This window comes from Triticum urartu, chromosome 4A (assembly GCF_056163025.1).
Source record: "Triticum urartu cultivar PI428250 chromosome 4A, HENAU_Tu73, whole genome shotgun sequence".
Lineage (NCBI taxonomy): Eukaryota > Viridiplantae > Streptophyta > Magnoliopsida > Poales > Poaceae > Triticum > Triticum urartu.
This window is the reverse complement of record NC_141876.1, coordinates 399,778,796-399,795,703: the sequence shown is the minus strand read 5'-3', so window position 1 is coordinate 399,795,703 and position 16,908 is coordinate 399,778,796. Positions and strand designations below refer to the sequence as shown.

General features: G+C 45.1%; 2 protein-coding genes across 6 annotated transcripts; one reads left to right on the top strand and one right to left on the bottom strand.

Moving 5' to 3' along the window:
- The first annotated feature begins 206 nt into the window (after nucleotides 1-206).
- On the top strand, nucleotides 207-4,915 carry LOC125551763 (uncharacterized). 5 transcript variants are annotated; one of them, XM_087518472.1, is made up of 10 exons: nucleotides 207-838; nucleotides 1,586-1,798; nucleotides 1,880-1,928; nucleotides 2,024-2,078; nucleotides 2,998-3,040; nucleotides 3,145-3,243; nucleotides 3,356-3,424; nucleotides 3,516-3,792; nucleotides 3,877-4,016; nucleotides 4,098-4,915. In XM_087518472.1, the coding sequence occupies exons 2-10, from the start codon at nucleotides 1,613-1,615 to the stop codon at nucleotides 4,683-4,685; spliced, it is 1,506 nt and encodes a 501-aa protein (XP_087374598.1). In that variant the 5' UTR covers nucleotides 207-838; nucleotides 1,586-1,612; the 3' UTR covers nucleotides 4,686-4,915. The 5 variants fall into 5 exon arrangements, with proteins under 5 accessions (XP_087374598.1, XP_087374599.1, XP_087374596.1 ...); XM_087518473.1 differs by having other exon boundaries at nucleotides 208-838; nucleotides 1,886-1,928; XM_087518470.1 differs by having other exon boundaries at nucleotides 208-838; nucleotides 2,012-2,078.
- Nucleotides 4,847-9,325, bottom strand: GLY2 (Metallo-hydrolase/oxidoreductase superfamily protein). The gene is made up of 8 exons (XM_048715084.2): nucleotides 9,121-9,325; nucleotides 8,915-9,037; nucleotides 6,871-7,032; nucleotides 6,311-6,389; nucleotides 6,128-6,241; nucleotides 5,390-5,566; nucleotides 5,210-5,307; nucleotides 4,847-5,130 (listed from the first exon to the last, which is right to left on the bottom strand). Exons 1-7 carry the CDS (start codon nucleotides 9,165-9,167, stop codon nucleotides 5,233-5,235), a joined length of 777 nt encoding a protein of 258 aa, XP_048571041.1. The 5' UTR covers nucleotides 9,168-9,325; the 3' UTR covers nucleotides 4,847-5,130; nucleotides 5,210-5,232.
- Nucleotides 9,326-16,908: the final 7,583 nt, after the last annotated feature.

The following is a 16,908-nucleotide window of genomic DNA, read 5'->3' as shown; positions in this document are numbered from 1 at the left end:
TTGGACGCCTCCTCTCTCTCTCTCTTTGGCGGCGACGGCGGTAGCGGCCATGCAGTGTCGTGAGAGGTACGACCACTTGATCTTGCGCGGCGAAGGTGGGGAGGACATTGTGAGGAAAGGAGCGCGATAGTGCCACGGACGTGTGAGAACGGGAAAATGGTGGACTAGGGTTTGTGTGTGGGAAGGGGGGTTGTCGGCCTGTCGGACATCAATGCAGGTAGGCGGAGCAGTGTGCCGTGCAGGGTTTTGGATGGCACCAAGGTGTCAAAGTCTAAAGTGATGGACGTCTGGACTCCCTTCTTGATTTGGGGTTGGGGGATTTCAACGCCCAGATCGATCATGCCTAATTTGAACGACTGTGTTGGTGGCCTAAAAATGTCCGGACTGTAGGAGATTTGGGCGGCAGCGTTGGAGATGCCCTTAGAGCATTTCCAACAGGCGCGGTATCTTAGCCGCGCGCTGAAAAAACCCATTTTTTTACGCGCATGGAGCCGAAACGGGCGTTCCAGCAGCCGCACAATAATCACGCGAGCGGAGGAAAACGGCATCGCACGCGGTGTATTTGATGCGCCCGCTCCCGTGTGTTGAACAACGACGATCCGCGCGCGATTTCACCAACCGCCAGATCTAAGATCTCCAGGTGCTGTCGCCGCCGCCCGCACCTTCCCCATTCGCTCCGGTGACCCGTCGACGCTTCCCCCGCCTATCTTCGCGCCGCTGCTTCCTCCACCTTCTCTCCTCGCTGCCGCCCCTCGAGCACACCATTCCTCCGACGAACAGCGCTCGACGACCGTTTGCGGCTCCGCGCCGACAAGGTGTTTGACAAAACGCTTTCAAGGTATGTATTGCTTCAACTTTATATTTTGTAGATGAATTTGGTGAACTATTTGGTGTGAAAAGATAAACTATTTGTTTGAGTTGTAATAAATTGAACTATTTATTGTTGATTTATTTTTTGTGTGTTTGATCTTCTTGGTTCTATTTTGAGTGCGAAATGTCGTTTGTGCTGGGCGCGCACTGTGTAAATTTAGCGTGCCTGCTGGAGCTATAGCATCACGCCATATTTTGCCGCGCCTGCTAGAGCAAGCGCCCTGCTGCAAGCAAAAAATCTATTTCGGCACTGTAAAAATAATTTAGCGCGTCGCGTAGTTGCGCGCCTGTTGGAGATGCTCTTACGAGACTCTTTTGCGTGCTATACACAATGTACAAGGATTAATTTCAGATTGCAGAAGGTAAGTGTTCACATATGGGAAGCAGTTACTAATGGTAAGTTGGCAACACGCGGAGACAAGCTTTTACAGCCAAGCTGTAACTGGCTCAGCCATTCTAAGACGATTTCAGAGGCAAACTCCAGATTGTTTCCGTTTCAATGCAATTGCTGCTATATGCACAATCTGTCAAACAGGATTGGCAACCCTTTAAAGCGCCCACGTAAAATAAAAATTTCCATGTCAGGAACAGCATTCAAAGATTTACAGGGCCATACATCCTGGAAAAGTAACTAGCATGGTACATAAGTTATAGCGCATCTCAGGCTCACATCACCTATTCCTCTTGTTGTTTGTTGGATACAACGACCATGAAGGAAGAAGAAACCAAGAAGAAGAAGAAGATGATGTCTGCAAAGAAGAGATCCATGTCTGGAAAAGGGAAGAGGCGAAGCGCCAGGTTGCTCAAGCTCGAGGAGCAGAAGAATGATGACAAGGATGGTGGCTGCATCCTAGATCCCTGGCACATCATCCGGAATAGCTTCTCCTGCGCCGCGCAAGGGAAGAGAAAAAGGAATGACCAAGTCCAGGTAAAAATTTCCATCAAAGCTATGAATTTGTTTTCTCTCTCCCGATTGATCTGTTCATTCATCTACATCTTTCTTCACAAGTTACAGGGAGAAGCTTCGTGTGGCCAAGAGATCGATGCGGCATATACCGGTAAGTGATCACCGCCTTGTTTTCTGATGGCATGCTGATGCTGCCTGTGTGTGCATGCGTGAATCCAGTTAATTTTGTTTCAGATAACATGTCAGGCAAGGGCGCGACATCGGAGCAGATCATCGACTACATTCTCAACATGCTGGAGCTGTAAGCTTGGGACTATGTGTATATCTTTTCTTTTCCTGTTTTGCTACAGCACAAGCGATGTTGCGTTGATGAGAGAGTGGCCGTAGATGGGGGAGGAAAGGGCGGCGGCAAGAGAGCTAGAAGATGAGGATGTGATAAGGAAAGTTAGGGTTAGGTGAAGAAAACGAATTATAACCATTGAATGGAAAGCATGCGGCTAAAGGAGGTTACTAGGATTTTAAGAAAAAAAATGCAATTGTGCTACGGCAAGACCCCTTTCGGTTTGAATAGAGCTCATGTGACTGGAATTCTCTTAAATTTAAATCACCTTGCTTCTTCCTCCTCCCCTCTAGTGGCATGAGGTGGAGCTCACAACTGGCGCTAAGGAGATGGCCGTAAAGAGAGGCCTGGGGCTGGGGGCATTGGCGCGGGAGAAGAGCTGCCACCACCTGGACATAGAGAGATGTTTGTGTGCGTGTGCGGAGAGGAGGGGGGGAGGGGTCATGTAGAGAGCAAGGTGAGGAGGGGAAGGGGGCTGCGTGACTAGCTATGGGGTGGGTGGGGTCAAAGAGCGGGTTGAGGAGCAAATGATGCGGAGTGATCGGATATTGGGAGAAGAGGGCGACGGTGGCAACCAGAGAGCTGAATGACGAGGAGGACAGTAAATATAGAAAGTTAAGGGTTTAGGGGGATAAGGCGAAACATAGGAAGGTCTTTTTTGTTGGATGGAAGTCATGTGAAGAGCAAAAAAGAGAAATTGTGGAAATCATGTGGCTTGGCTAAAGAAAGTTTTTTGAAACTAGCTTGGCTAAAGAAAGTGACCAGGCAACTGTACTCAAGCATCTCTTTCTTGTTGGTCGGGCTGTGGCGTTGTGTATCGGGAGCACAAGCGCGAACCTGGAAGGTCTTTTTTACATGCGTTTTGTTTGTCCCGTTGCAGGAGAGACAGACTTGAGTTGTTTGCGATGCCGGATGACATCCAGGTAAACCATGCTCGCATGAACAAGGCACGTCTGAAATTTCCCCTCGCGATTTATAGATGGAAACGTTGACACATTTCTTGTTTCATCTTGACATGGCGGTGCAGGTGGGTGATTGCACGGAACGGGTAGAGAGGCCCGGCGATTTCGCGACGTTAAGGCAGAAGAACACAGATGGCACCTACAAGACGCTAGAGCAATTCGAGGTCAGCCCGTCTCATTCATTGTTCCTGTTGTTTATTTTTCTTTCTTTCTTTCTTTCTTTATTTATAGATAGATAGAGAAATGAACATTTGGTTCCATGATCTTCATGTGCAGAAGGATGTGTACATGGTGTTCCAGAAGGCAATGTCCATAAACAGCCAGGACACCATACCTTACAAAGAGGTTAGTCGGTCGTTCATTCCTCAATTAACCAACCATACTATACGTTGCATGCATGCCAGAATGAATGCATGAATGTTTGTTTTTGGTGCAGGCCGTGGCGTTGCTGGATCAAGCCAAGCAGGTTTTCCTGTCCCTCAAGAAGAACCGGATGTACTCCGAGTCGGACCTCCTGGCCTGGCGTCACAAGCAACTCGACGCCGGGCCCAGCAAGGCAGCGAGAGATCAACAAGGCGGCGATGCTGCTGTTACACCTGCACAGCAGCGGCCCAGCATCACGCCGCTGAGGAAGAAGGCCGGCGAGAAGAAACACCAGATCGGCAAGGGAGGAATCAGAAGCACGCCATCGCCGGTAAAGAGAGCAAGAAAAGGTAATGAGTCGATGAGACGACATCGATCCAATGCACATCCAAAGAGAACATTGCTGAATGCTGACGTGATGGCGCTGGCCACAGGGTTCGCAGCAGCGACAACGGAACCTGGTGGCGCCAGGGAGCTCAAAAGGAGGCTCACTTACAACGATGTCGCTGGTCGGGCAACGCCGGTGACGCTGCCGCCGCCTGCCTTCCGAGATGGGCAAGCTACCGTCGTTTATGTATGTAAAATATACTCTACTACTCCTATAGTAGGAGTAACAATCATGGATGCGTGGGAACTGAAGCAAGTTTTGGTGCAGCAACATGCGCAGGTGCAGGGAGGGCACACGTACCAGGAAAGCCTCCGGCGCTTCGTGCGGGACGCAGGGCTCAAGGCAAGGCTGGCCACCGAGTTTAACATCCTCGAATGTGACACTCGGGGCAGGCACAACCCCTCGCCGGCCTCCTACTGGAACGGTTTCGCCCCTAACGCCGGCACCTACTACCCCTCAAGTGCCGCTGCCGCCGCCTCCACCGCGCTCCGCACAATGTCACCGGCGTCCGGTGGCGAGCGGCCTTTTCCGGATTGCAAGCTGGAGACGGACGACCTGCTCAGCCTCGTCATGCTCATGGGCACGCCCGCCTTCTTGGAGAGAGCTAAGCACATGTTTGGTTACACGGCCGCTGAGGACAGCTCCAAGGTGACCAGAGCGGCCGGCGACGCAAAGGTCGCCATCACAGAAGCGCCACAGACGAGTGAGCCAGGCGATCCGGCGGCAGCCACTTTCGGACCGTTCGCTCCGCCCAAGTTGCCCCTTAGCCGGCTGGGCTTCAGCCAGTTCGCCGGCTCTTCGGCCCAGCCGTTCATGGTGAAGTCGAATTCTGCCGGGGAGAAGAGACGAGAATGAAGGACGAACCCAACTCCAGCAAGTTCACTCCGTCCATTTTGTGTCGTGTCCTTGACTCCCATTATATCGCTCAGCGTCAGCGGGGAAATGATAGTATTATTTTAGAATAATAATTGCAACTAGCATCTCTTTTCTATCTAAACTTAGTCAGACACCTGAGGTTGCTCATCATCAAATGTATGCAAGTTCCAAAACCATCACAGACTTCAGATATACACAAGACTTTCTGCCACAGGCCAACATATATTTTTGTTTTGCCAAGAAATAACATACCGGTAGTAATTAACATGCCACAACAGTTGTTTTCTGATTGCTACCCAAGCATATTAGCAGACTGGACTCCTTTCTCTTATGTTTTTCTTAAAGGAAACACTGGCATATTACCTTCTTAACACGTATATAGCTCGTTGCCACTCTCAAAGCATCGCACGGCTGTAAACGCCACCTACACCGTAACAATTACTGCATCAGCCAACTTCAAGAGGTCTCGCAAACTTAAAACAAGAAGCAGCAGCAGGACCTACAGTATGAATGGCAGCTGCGTTTATCAACCTTTCCAGGTATCCTTGATGTTCCTGACCGTCCTCAGCGCTTCAACTGCCGACTTGGCACCAAATTTTGCCTGCAGAATCAAGGATACAGTCACCAAATGTGTGCCGTTTGTGTTACAGAAGCATAGTAACTAGCGGGTGTGCTTTATGGACCTGTATTTCAGGCAGATCAACACGCATGAAGGTGTTTATCTCAAACTCATCTCCTATAGTTGAGGGAACCGTCGGTTGATTTGCCTCACGCTGCTTTTGAGCCCATTCCAGTTTCTGCTTCATTTTTTCATTCTCTGGCTCGACTGTCAGCATGAATTGTAGGCTCTTTACAGTGTACTGTGAGATACAATGAAATAATAAGAGCAGAGTATACATCACTTATCTGTTCAAGCATATCATATTAGCGACACATAACACAAATTATTGTTGGGTGCGCACATGGAGTTAATGGCAAAGGTGTTTTCAGGATGTTTTTTAGAAAGAATAGTGTGACACTGATATGAACACTTTTTACATAACATAGGAAGCCAGATTGCAACAATTTGAGCCAGACAGAAAATGTATAAGTATTATATTTTAGTTAAGGATCCATATACTAACCTCATTCAGAATTCATGTTTTCACATGCACTCCAGAACCTAAAGCATACGTCATCTTCTATAACTCAAGTTTAAAAGGAGGCCAAAACAATCAACGGAACAGCATAGAGGATGTAGAGAGTGGCATGATAGCTAAACTACCACTTGTCGATGTTGAACACATGTAACAGACACACACCGAACCGAACAACTAATTAAGGAATATATCTGCTACACTTTTGAGTATATAAGTTTCACTGAAGATTCATATTTGTCAAAAATGAAGGCCTGTTATTCCAGAAAGAGCTAAGAAACTTGCCTCATGGCCACAGTAAACACGAGTTGACTTAGGCAGCGAGCCCAGTGTAACACAAAGGGACTGGTACATTTGCTCTGCCGTACCCTCGAAAAATCTCCCACAACCAGCAATGAACTGTGCTTCAAAAAATGGTCAGGTATTTAACATGGAGAAGAGCAATTATTATGTAATGTGTATACTAACCAAGGTGTCTCCAGTAAATACTGCTGGGTCTTCCTCCTCTTTGCTAGTAACGTAGTAGCTAATATGACCTTTTGTATGACTGTTGGAAATATAAAAACAGTAAGGACCACCAAATCAAGAAAATAACAAAGTTGATAATTGCAGACTAAGGCATAGCCTAGTGGTGGGAAGGGGCTGATGCCTTCCCACCCACCCAGGTTCAAGGCTTGGTACTTGCAATTTGGGTTTGTTGCACCAATTATGCTGTAGGGGATTCCCTTACAGTCTTTCTATCAAAAAAAACAAAGTTGATAATTCACAGAGCAAACATACAAAAGGTTCCAACACCATTCAAATCAGTAATCCTAGTAAAATCCATGAAGTAGTAGTGCTATTATATGATTTATTTATTCAAGCGGATGCACATCTTTGAATAATTCAGTGTCCTTATACACAAAAGGTTTTATTTCTTATCTTTTAAAGCTTACGTGATCCGGAAAATAGAAACCATACTAATCATATAAGTAAACTAATGAGGAGGTGAGAACTATGTTACATGGCAAGAAGGTAACAACTCATACCATGGCGTATGTAGGCACAGTATCTCAATTTCCTTCCCAATGGATAACTTAGTTCCGTTTTCCACCTGATCAGTGCAGCCTTTAACATTGTCCATGGATCCCCCATAGACCTTAATCCCTGGCACCAGCAGCCTCATCTTCTCATTGCCACCAGCATGATCCCTAGAAACATAAATAATCATTACCAGCTCACTACATGATTGCAACTATACCTGACGATTATAGCACATATGAAGTAAATCATCATTACCAGCTCACTAGATAGTTCCAATAACACCTTTTAGCACATATTGAGTACTCTCTCTGTCCCATAATATAAGATGTTTTTGCAAGCTAACCCAGCTTGCAAAAACGTCTTTATTGTGGGACAAAGGGGGTACTACTTATCTTCTACCTACTGCCAGATAGGTACCTTGAAAGCATCAAAATGTTTTCTTCATCAGTCTTTATTTGTATTAGAAACGCCGCGTGTAGTACGAATGGAATACGCCAATTACTTACACTGCATATTCAGTGGAGTGCCCACATAGCTCTTTCATCATTGTGTAATTTATTACTTCATTTCTCTTCAGCCATTTCTTATGTATGATTCTACTTTGTATCGTTCTCTACATGATTGCTAATGAATCGTACAAATATATGTTGGTTTAGCACATACTAATATTCTGTTCAACTTAGGGATGAAAAGGGAGTGGAAACTTTCCGGATTTTCCATGGAAAAACGGTGATGAAGAAGAAATACGGAAACAGAATATTGTGGAATGGAAATGGAAATGGAATTTCTTACGCTGAACGAAACGGCGTTTTCCGGCAGAAATTCCATTTCCGTAAATACGGAACTTTCCGTTTCCCCATGGCTAGGCTACTATGTGGCTCAGTCCAGCACTCAATAAAACACATGTTGTGGCCCAACATCCAGATCACTAATACCTAACGTAGTCTCCTTATACGTGTCACTATCCCCAGCAGGCCAGCCTACACCCTCCTGCCCATCCTCGCTGCACTGTCCAGGCGCCTCCACGTGGTGCGGCTGGTTTAGGAGATCATCGAAAGACGTTGTAGTCATATAAACTGGAATAGCTTGTTAGTTTGCTTGTGTTTTTCGAAATCATTAAAGGGGTCTTTTAGTTCCGGCGAACATACGGATTTGTATCAGCGTCCGCACCGTATTCATTACCGGTAATATCTCTTTCCGTATTCGTTTCCACTTCCGGAAAAAAAATAAGAAAACAAATGCGGCAACACTCAGTTCCGTCTGTTTCCGTTTCCGCTCCATTTTTCTTTTGAATTTTCAGGGGGACGGGGGTGTCCCACCTGAACATTTCATTAAAAGAACAGGGGCAAGCCTCCTGGGGGCAGAATGTTTACATCATTTTGGGATAGACAGCACGGGGTTGACATAGCACAAGGTAAGCTGCAAGGGCGATCAGTCACGAGTCGACGTCTCCCTGTCTATCACTCTTCAGCCTTCCACGCCACAGAGCAGCGTCCTCGCGGCAGCGCTTGAGGAGAAGCGAAAGAGATGGCCGCAGGCCGCGGAACACCACACCGTTCGGATGCTCCCACAAGTGCCAGCAACACAGCAACAGGAAGGTGTCAACCGATGCCTGACCGATGGCCGGAGAGACGTCCAGCAGGTGCAGCGACTTGACCGACGTGCCAAGGAGCAGGACGCCCAGCTTGGTCCAGAAGGAGACGGCGAAGGGGCGGCCGAAGACAAGGTGTTGGGCGGACTGAATTTCTGCTCCGTTTACATCCCTAATTCACCTTGTAGTTATCCTCAGAGCAATAAGAGCATCAAGCTATTAGCTTTATCTTTCCTTTTCCATTTCTCCATCTCTATTTTCGAGTTTTATAAGAACACGTAGCATGATTACACGAGTGACATTTTTGCAATTATACTTGGTTTGTTCTGCAACAACTATAGAAGCACGAAGCAGAGCACATCCGTATTCTAGAAAGTAGTGACCCTCTTAACAACCAAGGGAAGTAAGCCGATGAATTGCTAGGCTGGGATGGGATGGGAATGGGATGGATGGCGTACCAGTGGTGGTGGGTGGTGAGGACGCAGTCGATGTAGGCGCCGACCTCGCTGGCCGCCGCCAGCACCTTCTCCGGCTCCACCGGGTCGACGGCCGCCGCCGCCTTGGTGCTCTCGTCAACGATCCTTGAAAAGAGAATAAACAGGATCTCAAACGGATCTCCGAGCAGAAGCTAAGCAACAAGGGAAGCAAGGTTCAAGATTCGTACAGGTAGGCATAGTTATCCTCCAAGCAAGCCACCGGAATGATCTTCATCCTTCGATTTCTGGAACGAAATCCTGACGGAGAAGAGTGGAAGCAGGCCGGAAGTGAGGAGAGGGTCGTGGAAGGTTTAAGAATGGGGAACAACCGCTTTGGGGAACCAGGGATCCTCTGTATCCGTCAATTTGGTGAACCAGGCCTGCCATCGTTTCTTTTTTCCCCTCTGTCTCTCTCTTTCTTTCTGAAAAATCTACGGAACTATCGCTTGTGTAGTTTTTTTTAACACAGTATAAACGCAAGCACTCATATACACGTGCATACATACATTCACCTCTATAAATGTATACACATACATCCTATCCCTATGAGCACCTCCGAAAGACTGAGCCGGCATATCATCTTGAAATTTACAAAGTCACCGTAAGCACCTCGTCATCGACGGGAACGTCTCCTTTCACTGAATGCGTGTCGCCGGAAATCCTGAAATAAATTTAGAAATAAATACGAGCACCAGGCTGAACCCTGGTGGGCTAGGATACCATGGTCCCTTTAACCATCCAACCACATATTGGTTCGCATCGTTTGTTTAGTTGTGTATCTATGTTCCATGACTTTTTTTTATAAAGAAAATATATTAATATCATGAATATATCAATTACATCCCGCATCTACAAAGTGTGTTTCACGGTATGCCCTAGAAAAAATCTTAAAAACCACCCCTCTCTCTAATATAACATAACAACAATAATAATACACCAATAACATCTTAGCATTATATAGGACGGAGGAGTAATTTCCCTTCTTACTACTGACGAAACGCACATCAATTTACTTTAAAATGCCAAAGCGTTCTTTGACTTGGTCTTTTTACTGGTTTGTCTGTTTTACTATCATCGGCGAGGGCTTTGAAAATGAAACCCATTGGACATATTTTGGCGACCATTTAGACTATTAGTTATTTACCATCATATTTCTAATGAGTTTTCAAAAAATTGAACATTATTGTGCACAAACTAGTGTATACTAGAGATTCAAAATTTGTAATGTGTACTAGCAATCCATCTTTACAATGCAAGAGAATACAATCATACAACTCTCATCCAGCAAAGTGACATCACACAGGTATTGGTGTCCATTATAATCCTTCATCTTCCGTCTTTCGTCAACATCAATTACGCTATCTTATTTCCCAAGGCTAGTAGGTAAAATTGTGTCTATCATAGCTTGCCACAGAACTAGTTAAGGCTTGCTAAACATTTAACGGTTTAAAAGTAAGTAAAAAATATGAAATAAATAGGGGAGCCTCACTCCAATATAATAAGATGATCCAACGGTGTGATTGTGAAAATATGCATTTATGTGTCCTTAGCAAAAAAAAACAAGCGTTTCAGCTCACTTCAGGATCAATATATATTGAAACATTTGTTCTTTTTGTCCAGGACACATGCAGTCATATTTTTTCAATCCATCTGTTGGATCATATTATATTATAGGTGTGTTGATTTAGTTTTTTTTTCAGAATTTTTGAGAACTTTTACACCGTCGAAAACCTTAACTAGTTCTGTGGCAAACTATTGTAGAAAATCCTACTCCAAGGCCATTAAGCATAACTATTTCTTTTCTTTTTGAGAGGTGGTGGTGAGGGTGTAACTCCCCTATAATTAAGCTACATTGATCTCATCCTAATTATGCAATGTCATCTTATTTTGCTAACCATAATTGTCCCTTGATTGAAACCCTAGTGAAATTCAAATTCAAATTATTATTTCTTCAAATAGTAAATAAAAAATGTTTGCTGGGTTGCAAATATTCACTAGCTAATTGTCATGGGTAAAACCAACATAATTTAAATTATTAAAATGGTCTCAACCTAAGTATAACAGAACCAGCAACACTTAAGTGAGCCATTTAATCTACTAACAAGAAGAGAGATATGGAAGGTACATCTCCATCTACCAACTCCTTCACTGTCTTATCTGATCCTGATTTAATGCTTAGAGCTAGCATGATGGGGGTAATCATTCCTGATCCTTATTTTTCTAAAGTCAACATTATTCAAGAGCTTGAAAATTTTAAAAATAATGCAATAGAAAAAGATATCTCTGTTGTTAATAACATGTTTATTACTAATGAGAAGGGGGAAGACATCCCCATTAGCCTTAAACGGGGGGATGATTGCAACAGTGGTATTTCTGATTTTACTATGGTTGGGCCAAGAAAGAAAAAGAGTGCTAGGAAGATTCAGACATGTGTGTCTAGACCTAGAACTAGAAGTCAAAAAACAGTGGAGCCCACTGTTGATCCTTTTAATGTTGGGGAACGTAGTAATTTCAAAAAAATTCCTACGCACACGCAAGATCATGGTGATGCATATCAACGAGAGGGGAGAGTGTTGTCTACGTACCCTCGTAGACCGAAAGCGGAAGCGTTATGACAACGCGGTTCATGTAGTCGTATGTCTTCACGATTGACCGATCCTAGTACCGAACGTACGGCACCTCCGCGATCTACACACGTTCAACTCGGTGACATCCCACGAACTCACGATCTAGTAGAGCTTCGAGGGAGAGCTTCGTCAGCACGACGGCGTGATGACGGTGATGATGAAGCTACCGGAACAGGGCTTTGCCTAAGCACCGTTACGATATGACCGAGGTGGATTATGGTGGAGGGGGGCATCGCACACGGCTAAGGGATCAATGATCAACTTGTGTGTCTATGTGGTGCCCCCTGGCCACGTATATAAAGGATGGAGGGAGGAGGAGGCCGGCCCTCATAGGGCGCGCCAAAAGTGTGGAGTCCTACTAGGACTCCCTAGTCCTAGTAGGATTCCACCTCCCACATGGAATAGGAAAAAGGGAAGGAAAAGGAGAAGGAAGGAAGGGGGCGCCCCTTTCCCTAGTCCAATTCGGACCAGTCCATGGGGAAGGGGCGCGGCCACCCTTGAGGCCTTTTCTCTCCTTCCCCGTATGGCCCATTAAGGCTCAATACGAATTCCCGTAACTCTCCGGTACTCCGGAAAATACCCGAATCACTCGGAACCTTTCCGATGTCCGAATATAGCCTTCCAATATATTGATCTTTACGTCTCGACCATTTCGAGACTCCTCATCATGTCCCCGATCTCATCCGGGACTCCGAACAAACTTCAGTCATCAAATCACATAACTCATAATACAAATCGTCACAGAACGTTAAGCGTGCGGACCCTACGGGTTCGAGAACTATGTAGACATGACTGAGACACGTCTCTAGTCAATAACCAATAGCGGAACATGGATGCCCATATTGTCTCCCACATATTCTACGAAGATCTTTATCGGTCAAACCGCATAACAACATACGTTGTTCCCTTTGTCATCGGTATGTTACTTGCCCGAGATTCGATCGTCGGTATCTCAATACCTAGTTCAATCTCGTTACCGGCAAGTCTCTTTACTCATTCCGTAATACATCATCCCACAACTAACTCATTAGTTACATTGCTTGCAAGGCTTATAGTGATGTGCATTACCGAGAGGGCCCAGAGATACCTCTGCGACAATCGGAGTGACAAATCCTAATCTTGATCTATGCCAACTCAACAAGTACCATTGGAGACACCTATAGAGCACCTTTATAATCACCCATTTACGTTGTGACATTTGGCAGCACACAAAGTGTTCCTCCAGTATTCGGGAGTTGCATAATCTCATAGTCATAGGAACATGTATAAGTCATGAAGAAAGCAATAGCAACAAACTAAACGATCATCGTGCTAAGCTAACGGATGGGTCAAGGCAATGACATCATTCTCTAATGATGTGATCCCGTTAATCAAATGACAACTCATGTCTATGGTTTAGGAAACATAACCATTATTGATTCAACGAGCCACTCAAGTAGAGGAAAACTAGTGACACTCTGTTTGTCTATGTATTCACACATGTACTAAGTTTCCGGTTAATACAATTCTAGCATGAATAATAAACATTTATCATGATATAAGGAAATATAAATAACAACTTTATTATTTCCTCTAGGGCATATTTCCTTCAGTCTCCCACTTGCACTAGAGTCAATAATCTAGTTCACATCGTCATGTGATTTAACACCAATAGTTCACATCTTTATGTGATTAGTTCACATCTCCATGTGACTAACACCCAAAGGGTTTACTAGAGTCAATAATCTAGTTCACATCGCTATGTGATTAACACCCAAAGAGTGATCATGTTTTGCTTGTGAGAGAAGTTTAGTCTACGGGTCTGCAACATTCAGATCCGTATGTATTTCGCAAATTTCTATGTCTACAATGCTCTGCATGGAGCTACTCTAGCTAATTGCTCCCACTTTCAATATGTATCTAGATCGAGACTTAGAGTCATCTAGATCGGTGTCAAAAGCTTGCATCGACGTAACTCTTTACGACGAACTCTTTGTCACCTCCATGACCAAGAAATATTTCCTTAGTCCTCTAAGGATAATTTTGACCGCTATCCAGTGATCTACTCTTAGATCACTATTGTACTTCCTTGCCAGAATCATGCTAAGGTATACAATAAGACTGGTAAACAACATGTCATATTTTATAGAACCTATGACTGAGGCATAGGGAATGACTTTCATTCTCTTTCTATTTTCTGCTGTGGTCGGGTTTTGAGTCTTTACTCAACTCCACACCTTGCAACACAAGCAAGAACTCCTTCTTTGACTTTTCCATTTTGAACTACTTCAAAATCTTGTCAAGGTATGTACTCATTGAAAATATATCAAGCGTCTTGATCTATCTCTATAGATCTTTATGCTCAATATGTAGGAAGCTTCACCGAGGTCTTTTCTTTGAAAAACTCCTTTCGAACACTCCTTTATGCTTTCTAGAAAATTCTACATTATTTCTGATCAACAATATGTCGTTCTCATATACTTATCAGAAATGTTGTAGTGCTCCCACTCACTTTCTTGTAAATACAGGCTTCACCGCAAGTCTATATAAAACCATATGCTTTGATCACTTTATCAAAGCATATATTCCAACTCCGAGATGCTTGCACCAGTCCATAGATGGATCGCTGGAGCTTGCTCACTTTGTTAGCACCTTTAGGATTGACAAAACCTTCTGGTTGTATCACATACAACTCTTCTTTAAGAAATCCATTAAGGAATGCAGTTTTGACATCCATTTGCCAGATTTCATAAAATGCGGCAACTGATAACATGATTCGGATAGACTTTTAAGTATCGATACGAGTGAGAAAATCCCATCGTAGTCAACACCTTGAACTTGTCGAAAAAAATTTGCGACAATTTGAGCTTTATAGATAGTAACACTACTATCAGAGTCCGTCTTCCTCTTGAAGATCCATTTATTCTTAATGACTCACCGATCATCGGGCAAGTCAATCAAAGTCCATACTTTGTTCTCATACATGGATCCCATCTTAGATTTCATGACCTCAAGCCATTTCGCAGAATCTGGGCTCATCATCGCTTCCTCATAGTTCGTAGGTTTGTCATGGTCTAGTAACATGACTTCCACAAAGGATTGCCATACCACTCTAGTGCAGACCATACTCTAGTTGTCCTACGAGGTTTGGTAGTAACTTGATCTGAAGTTTCATGATCATCATCATTAGCTTCCTCACTAATTGGTGTAGAGATCACTAGAACTGATTTCTGTGATGAACTACTTTCCAATTTGGGAGAAGGTACAATTACCTCATCAAGTTCTACATTCCTCCCACTCACCTCTTTCGAGAGAAACTCCTTCTCTAGAAAGGATCCATTCTTAGCAACGAATGTCTTGCCTTCGGATCTGTGATAGAAGGTGTACCCAACAGTTTTCTTTGGGTATCCTATGAAGACGCATTTCTCTGATTTGGGTTCGAGCTTATCAGGTTGAAACTTTTCACATAAGCATCATAGCCCCAAACTTTAAGAAATGACATCTTAGTGTAACGCCCCGGATACAACTTTCCATATTTGTACTCCAACTCTTGCCTTTTCCGGAGATGCAATATGATATTCCTTCGTGGTTGGGTTTTGTCTTCGTTTTGCATTTTGTGCATGTCATGCATTTCATATCATGTCATCATGTGCATCGCATTTGCATACGTGTTCGTCTCTTGCATCCGAGCATTTTCCCCGTTGTCCGTTTTGCAATCCGACACTCCTATGACCTCCGGCGCCCCCTTTTGCCTCTTTTCGTGAGTGGGTGTTAAACATTCTCGGAATGGACCGAGATTTTCCAAGCGGCCTTGGTACACCACCGGTAGACCGCCTGTCAAATTTCGTGCCATTTGAAGTCCGTTTGATACTCCAACGGTTAACCGGGGAACCGTAAAGGCCTCGTGTGTGTTGCAGCCCAACACCCCTCCAAAACGGCCCAATAACCCATCCAAACCCCCTCCATCCTCTCGGTCGTTCGATCACGATCGCGTGGCCGAAAACCGCACTCCATTTGGACACTCCCACCTCCTCCTAGCTATATATATACATGTCCTCCCCGTCCAAAACCCGGGTCCAAAACCCTAATTTTCGTCCTCTCCGCCACCGAACGTGTCCGCTCCCGCCGGACACGCCCGCGCCGCCACCGGCAACCAATCGGATCCCGACACGTGGCATCCTCCGCCGCTCTCAGCCGCCCGCGCCCGCTCGCCGCCTCACCGCGCGCTCGCCGTCGTCATCCGCCGCCGCCGCCTTCGTTCGCCGGCGCCCCACCCCGCCCGTCGTGGAGCTCACCGGCCGGAGCCGTCGTCTACCGTCCGCCGCTACTCGCCCTCGCCAGATGGGTCACTCTATCCTGGATCCGTGCGGATCTACCCGGATCCGGCCACCCTGCGCCGTTCGTCGGCCTTCCCCGCGCCCGAAGCTCGCCGGCGTTGTCCTCGCCGCTGACCTGGATCGCTTCGTCCAGCATCATCCCAGGACCCCGACGTCCTTCGAACCAAACACGACCGCGCCCCGTCCTGGATCCCGCCGTCCCGTTGACTGTTCTCGGAGTGGTATATTTTCCTAAGTCCCTGTTTTCCTACATTTTGGTGCCCCCTTTGGCCTACCATAACTTTGTGCTCGCTGCTCCATTTTGTGCGTGCAATATATCAAAATGTTCATCATGATGTGCTCTTCATTTCATTCCATTGTGACCTGCTTGTTTGAGTCCATCTTGATGCCCAAACCGTTGATGCAAGAGTGCTATAATTGTTAGATGCTGATTCTTAGCAGGGTATGAGCATTTGTCATTTTTGCTACATTTGTTGTGTGCTGCATATGGGCATGAGCTATACATGTGTTTTGGGCTATGCCAGGCCATCTTTACAGGGGTGTATGCCATGTATTTTTGTGATCAATGTGGTGACTAGCACAAGCATGCAAAGTAGCTCTTGTGATATTGCTGATTTCAGGGACTTGGAATTTTACTAAGTCATTGCTCTGCTGTTATTTTTATGCCATGTATCCATAATGCTATAGAGCGATCCATGCTTGTTTTGAGTATCTTCAGTAAGGATTATTTTTACATATGGTTGTGCTCTATCCATCGATGCCCCTGTTTGCAATTATGGAGTACCCTAGCATGACTTAATCTTGCTCTACTTTTGCTATAAAATGTTCCTGGCAGATTGTTTACATGTTAATCAATTTTGCCATGGTTGTTGTAGTTGATCCATGCACGCTATGAACTTGCTATTGCCTTGGTTAGCTTCTTGAACATGTCTTCTTCCTGATGCTATGCTTATCTTGTCATGCAATGCCTTGTGTTGAGTGAATCGAGCTCGCAAACATGCCTTCATAATTTTGTTTATGCTATGCTCAGTTT

Coding starts and splice junctions, on each gene's coding strand:
- LOC125551763 (XM_087518469.1), top strand. CDS start 1,580: ATGAAGGAAGAAGAAACCAAGAAGAAGAAGAAGATGATGTCTGCAAAG. Junction 3,425..3,515: donor ACACCATACCTTACAAAGAG/GTTAGTCGGTCG, acceptor TTTTTGGTGCAG/GCCGTGGCGTTGCTGGATCA. Junction 3,793..3,876: donor GGTAAAGAGAGCAAGAAAAG/GTAATGAGTCGA, acceptor CGCTGGCCACAG/GGTTCGCAGCAGCGACAACG.
- GLY2 (XM_048715084.2), bottom strand. CDS start 9,167: ATGAAGATCATTCCGGTGGCTTGCTTGGAGGATAACTATGCCTACCT. Junction 9,038..9,120: donor GAGGATAACTATGCCTACCT/GTACGAATCTTG, acceptor TCTCTTTTCAAG/GATCGTTGACGAGAGCACCA. Junction 7,033..8,914: donor CTCACCACCCACCACCACTG/GTACGCCATCCA, acceptor TTATGTTTCTAG/GGATCATGCTGGTGGCAATG.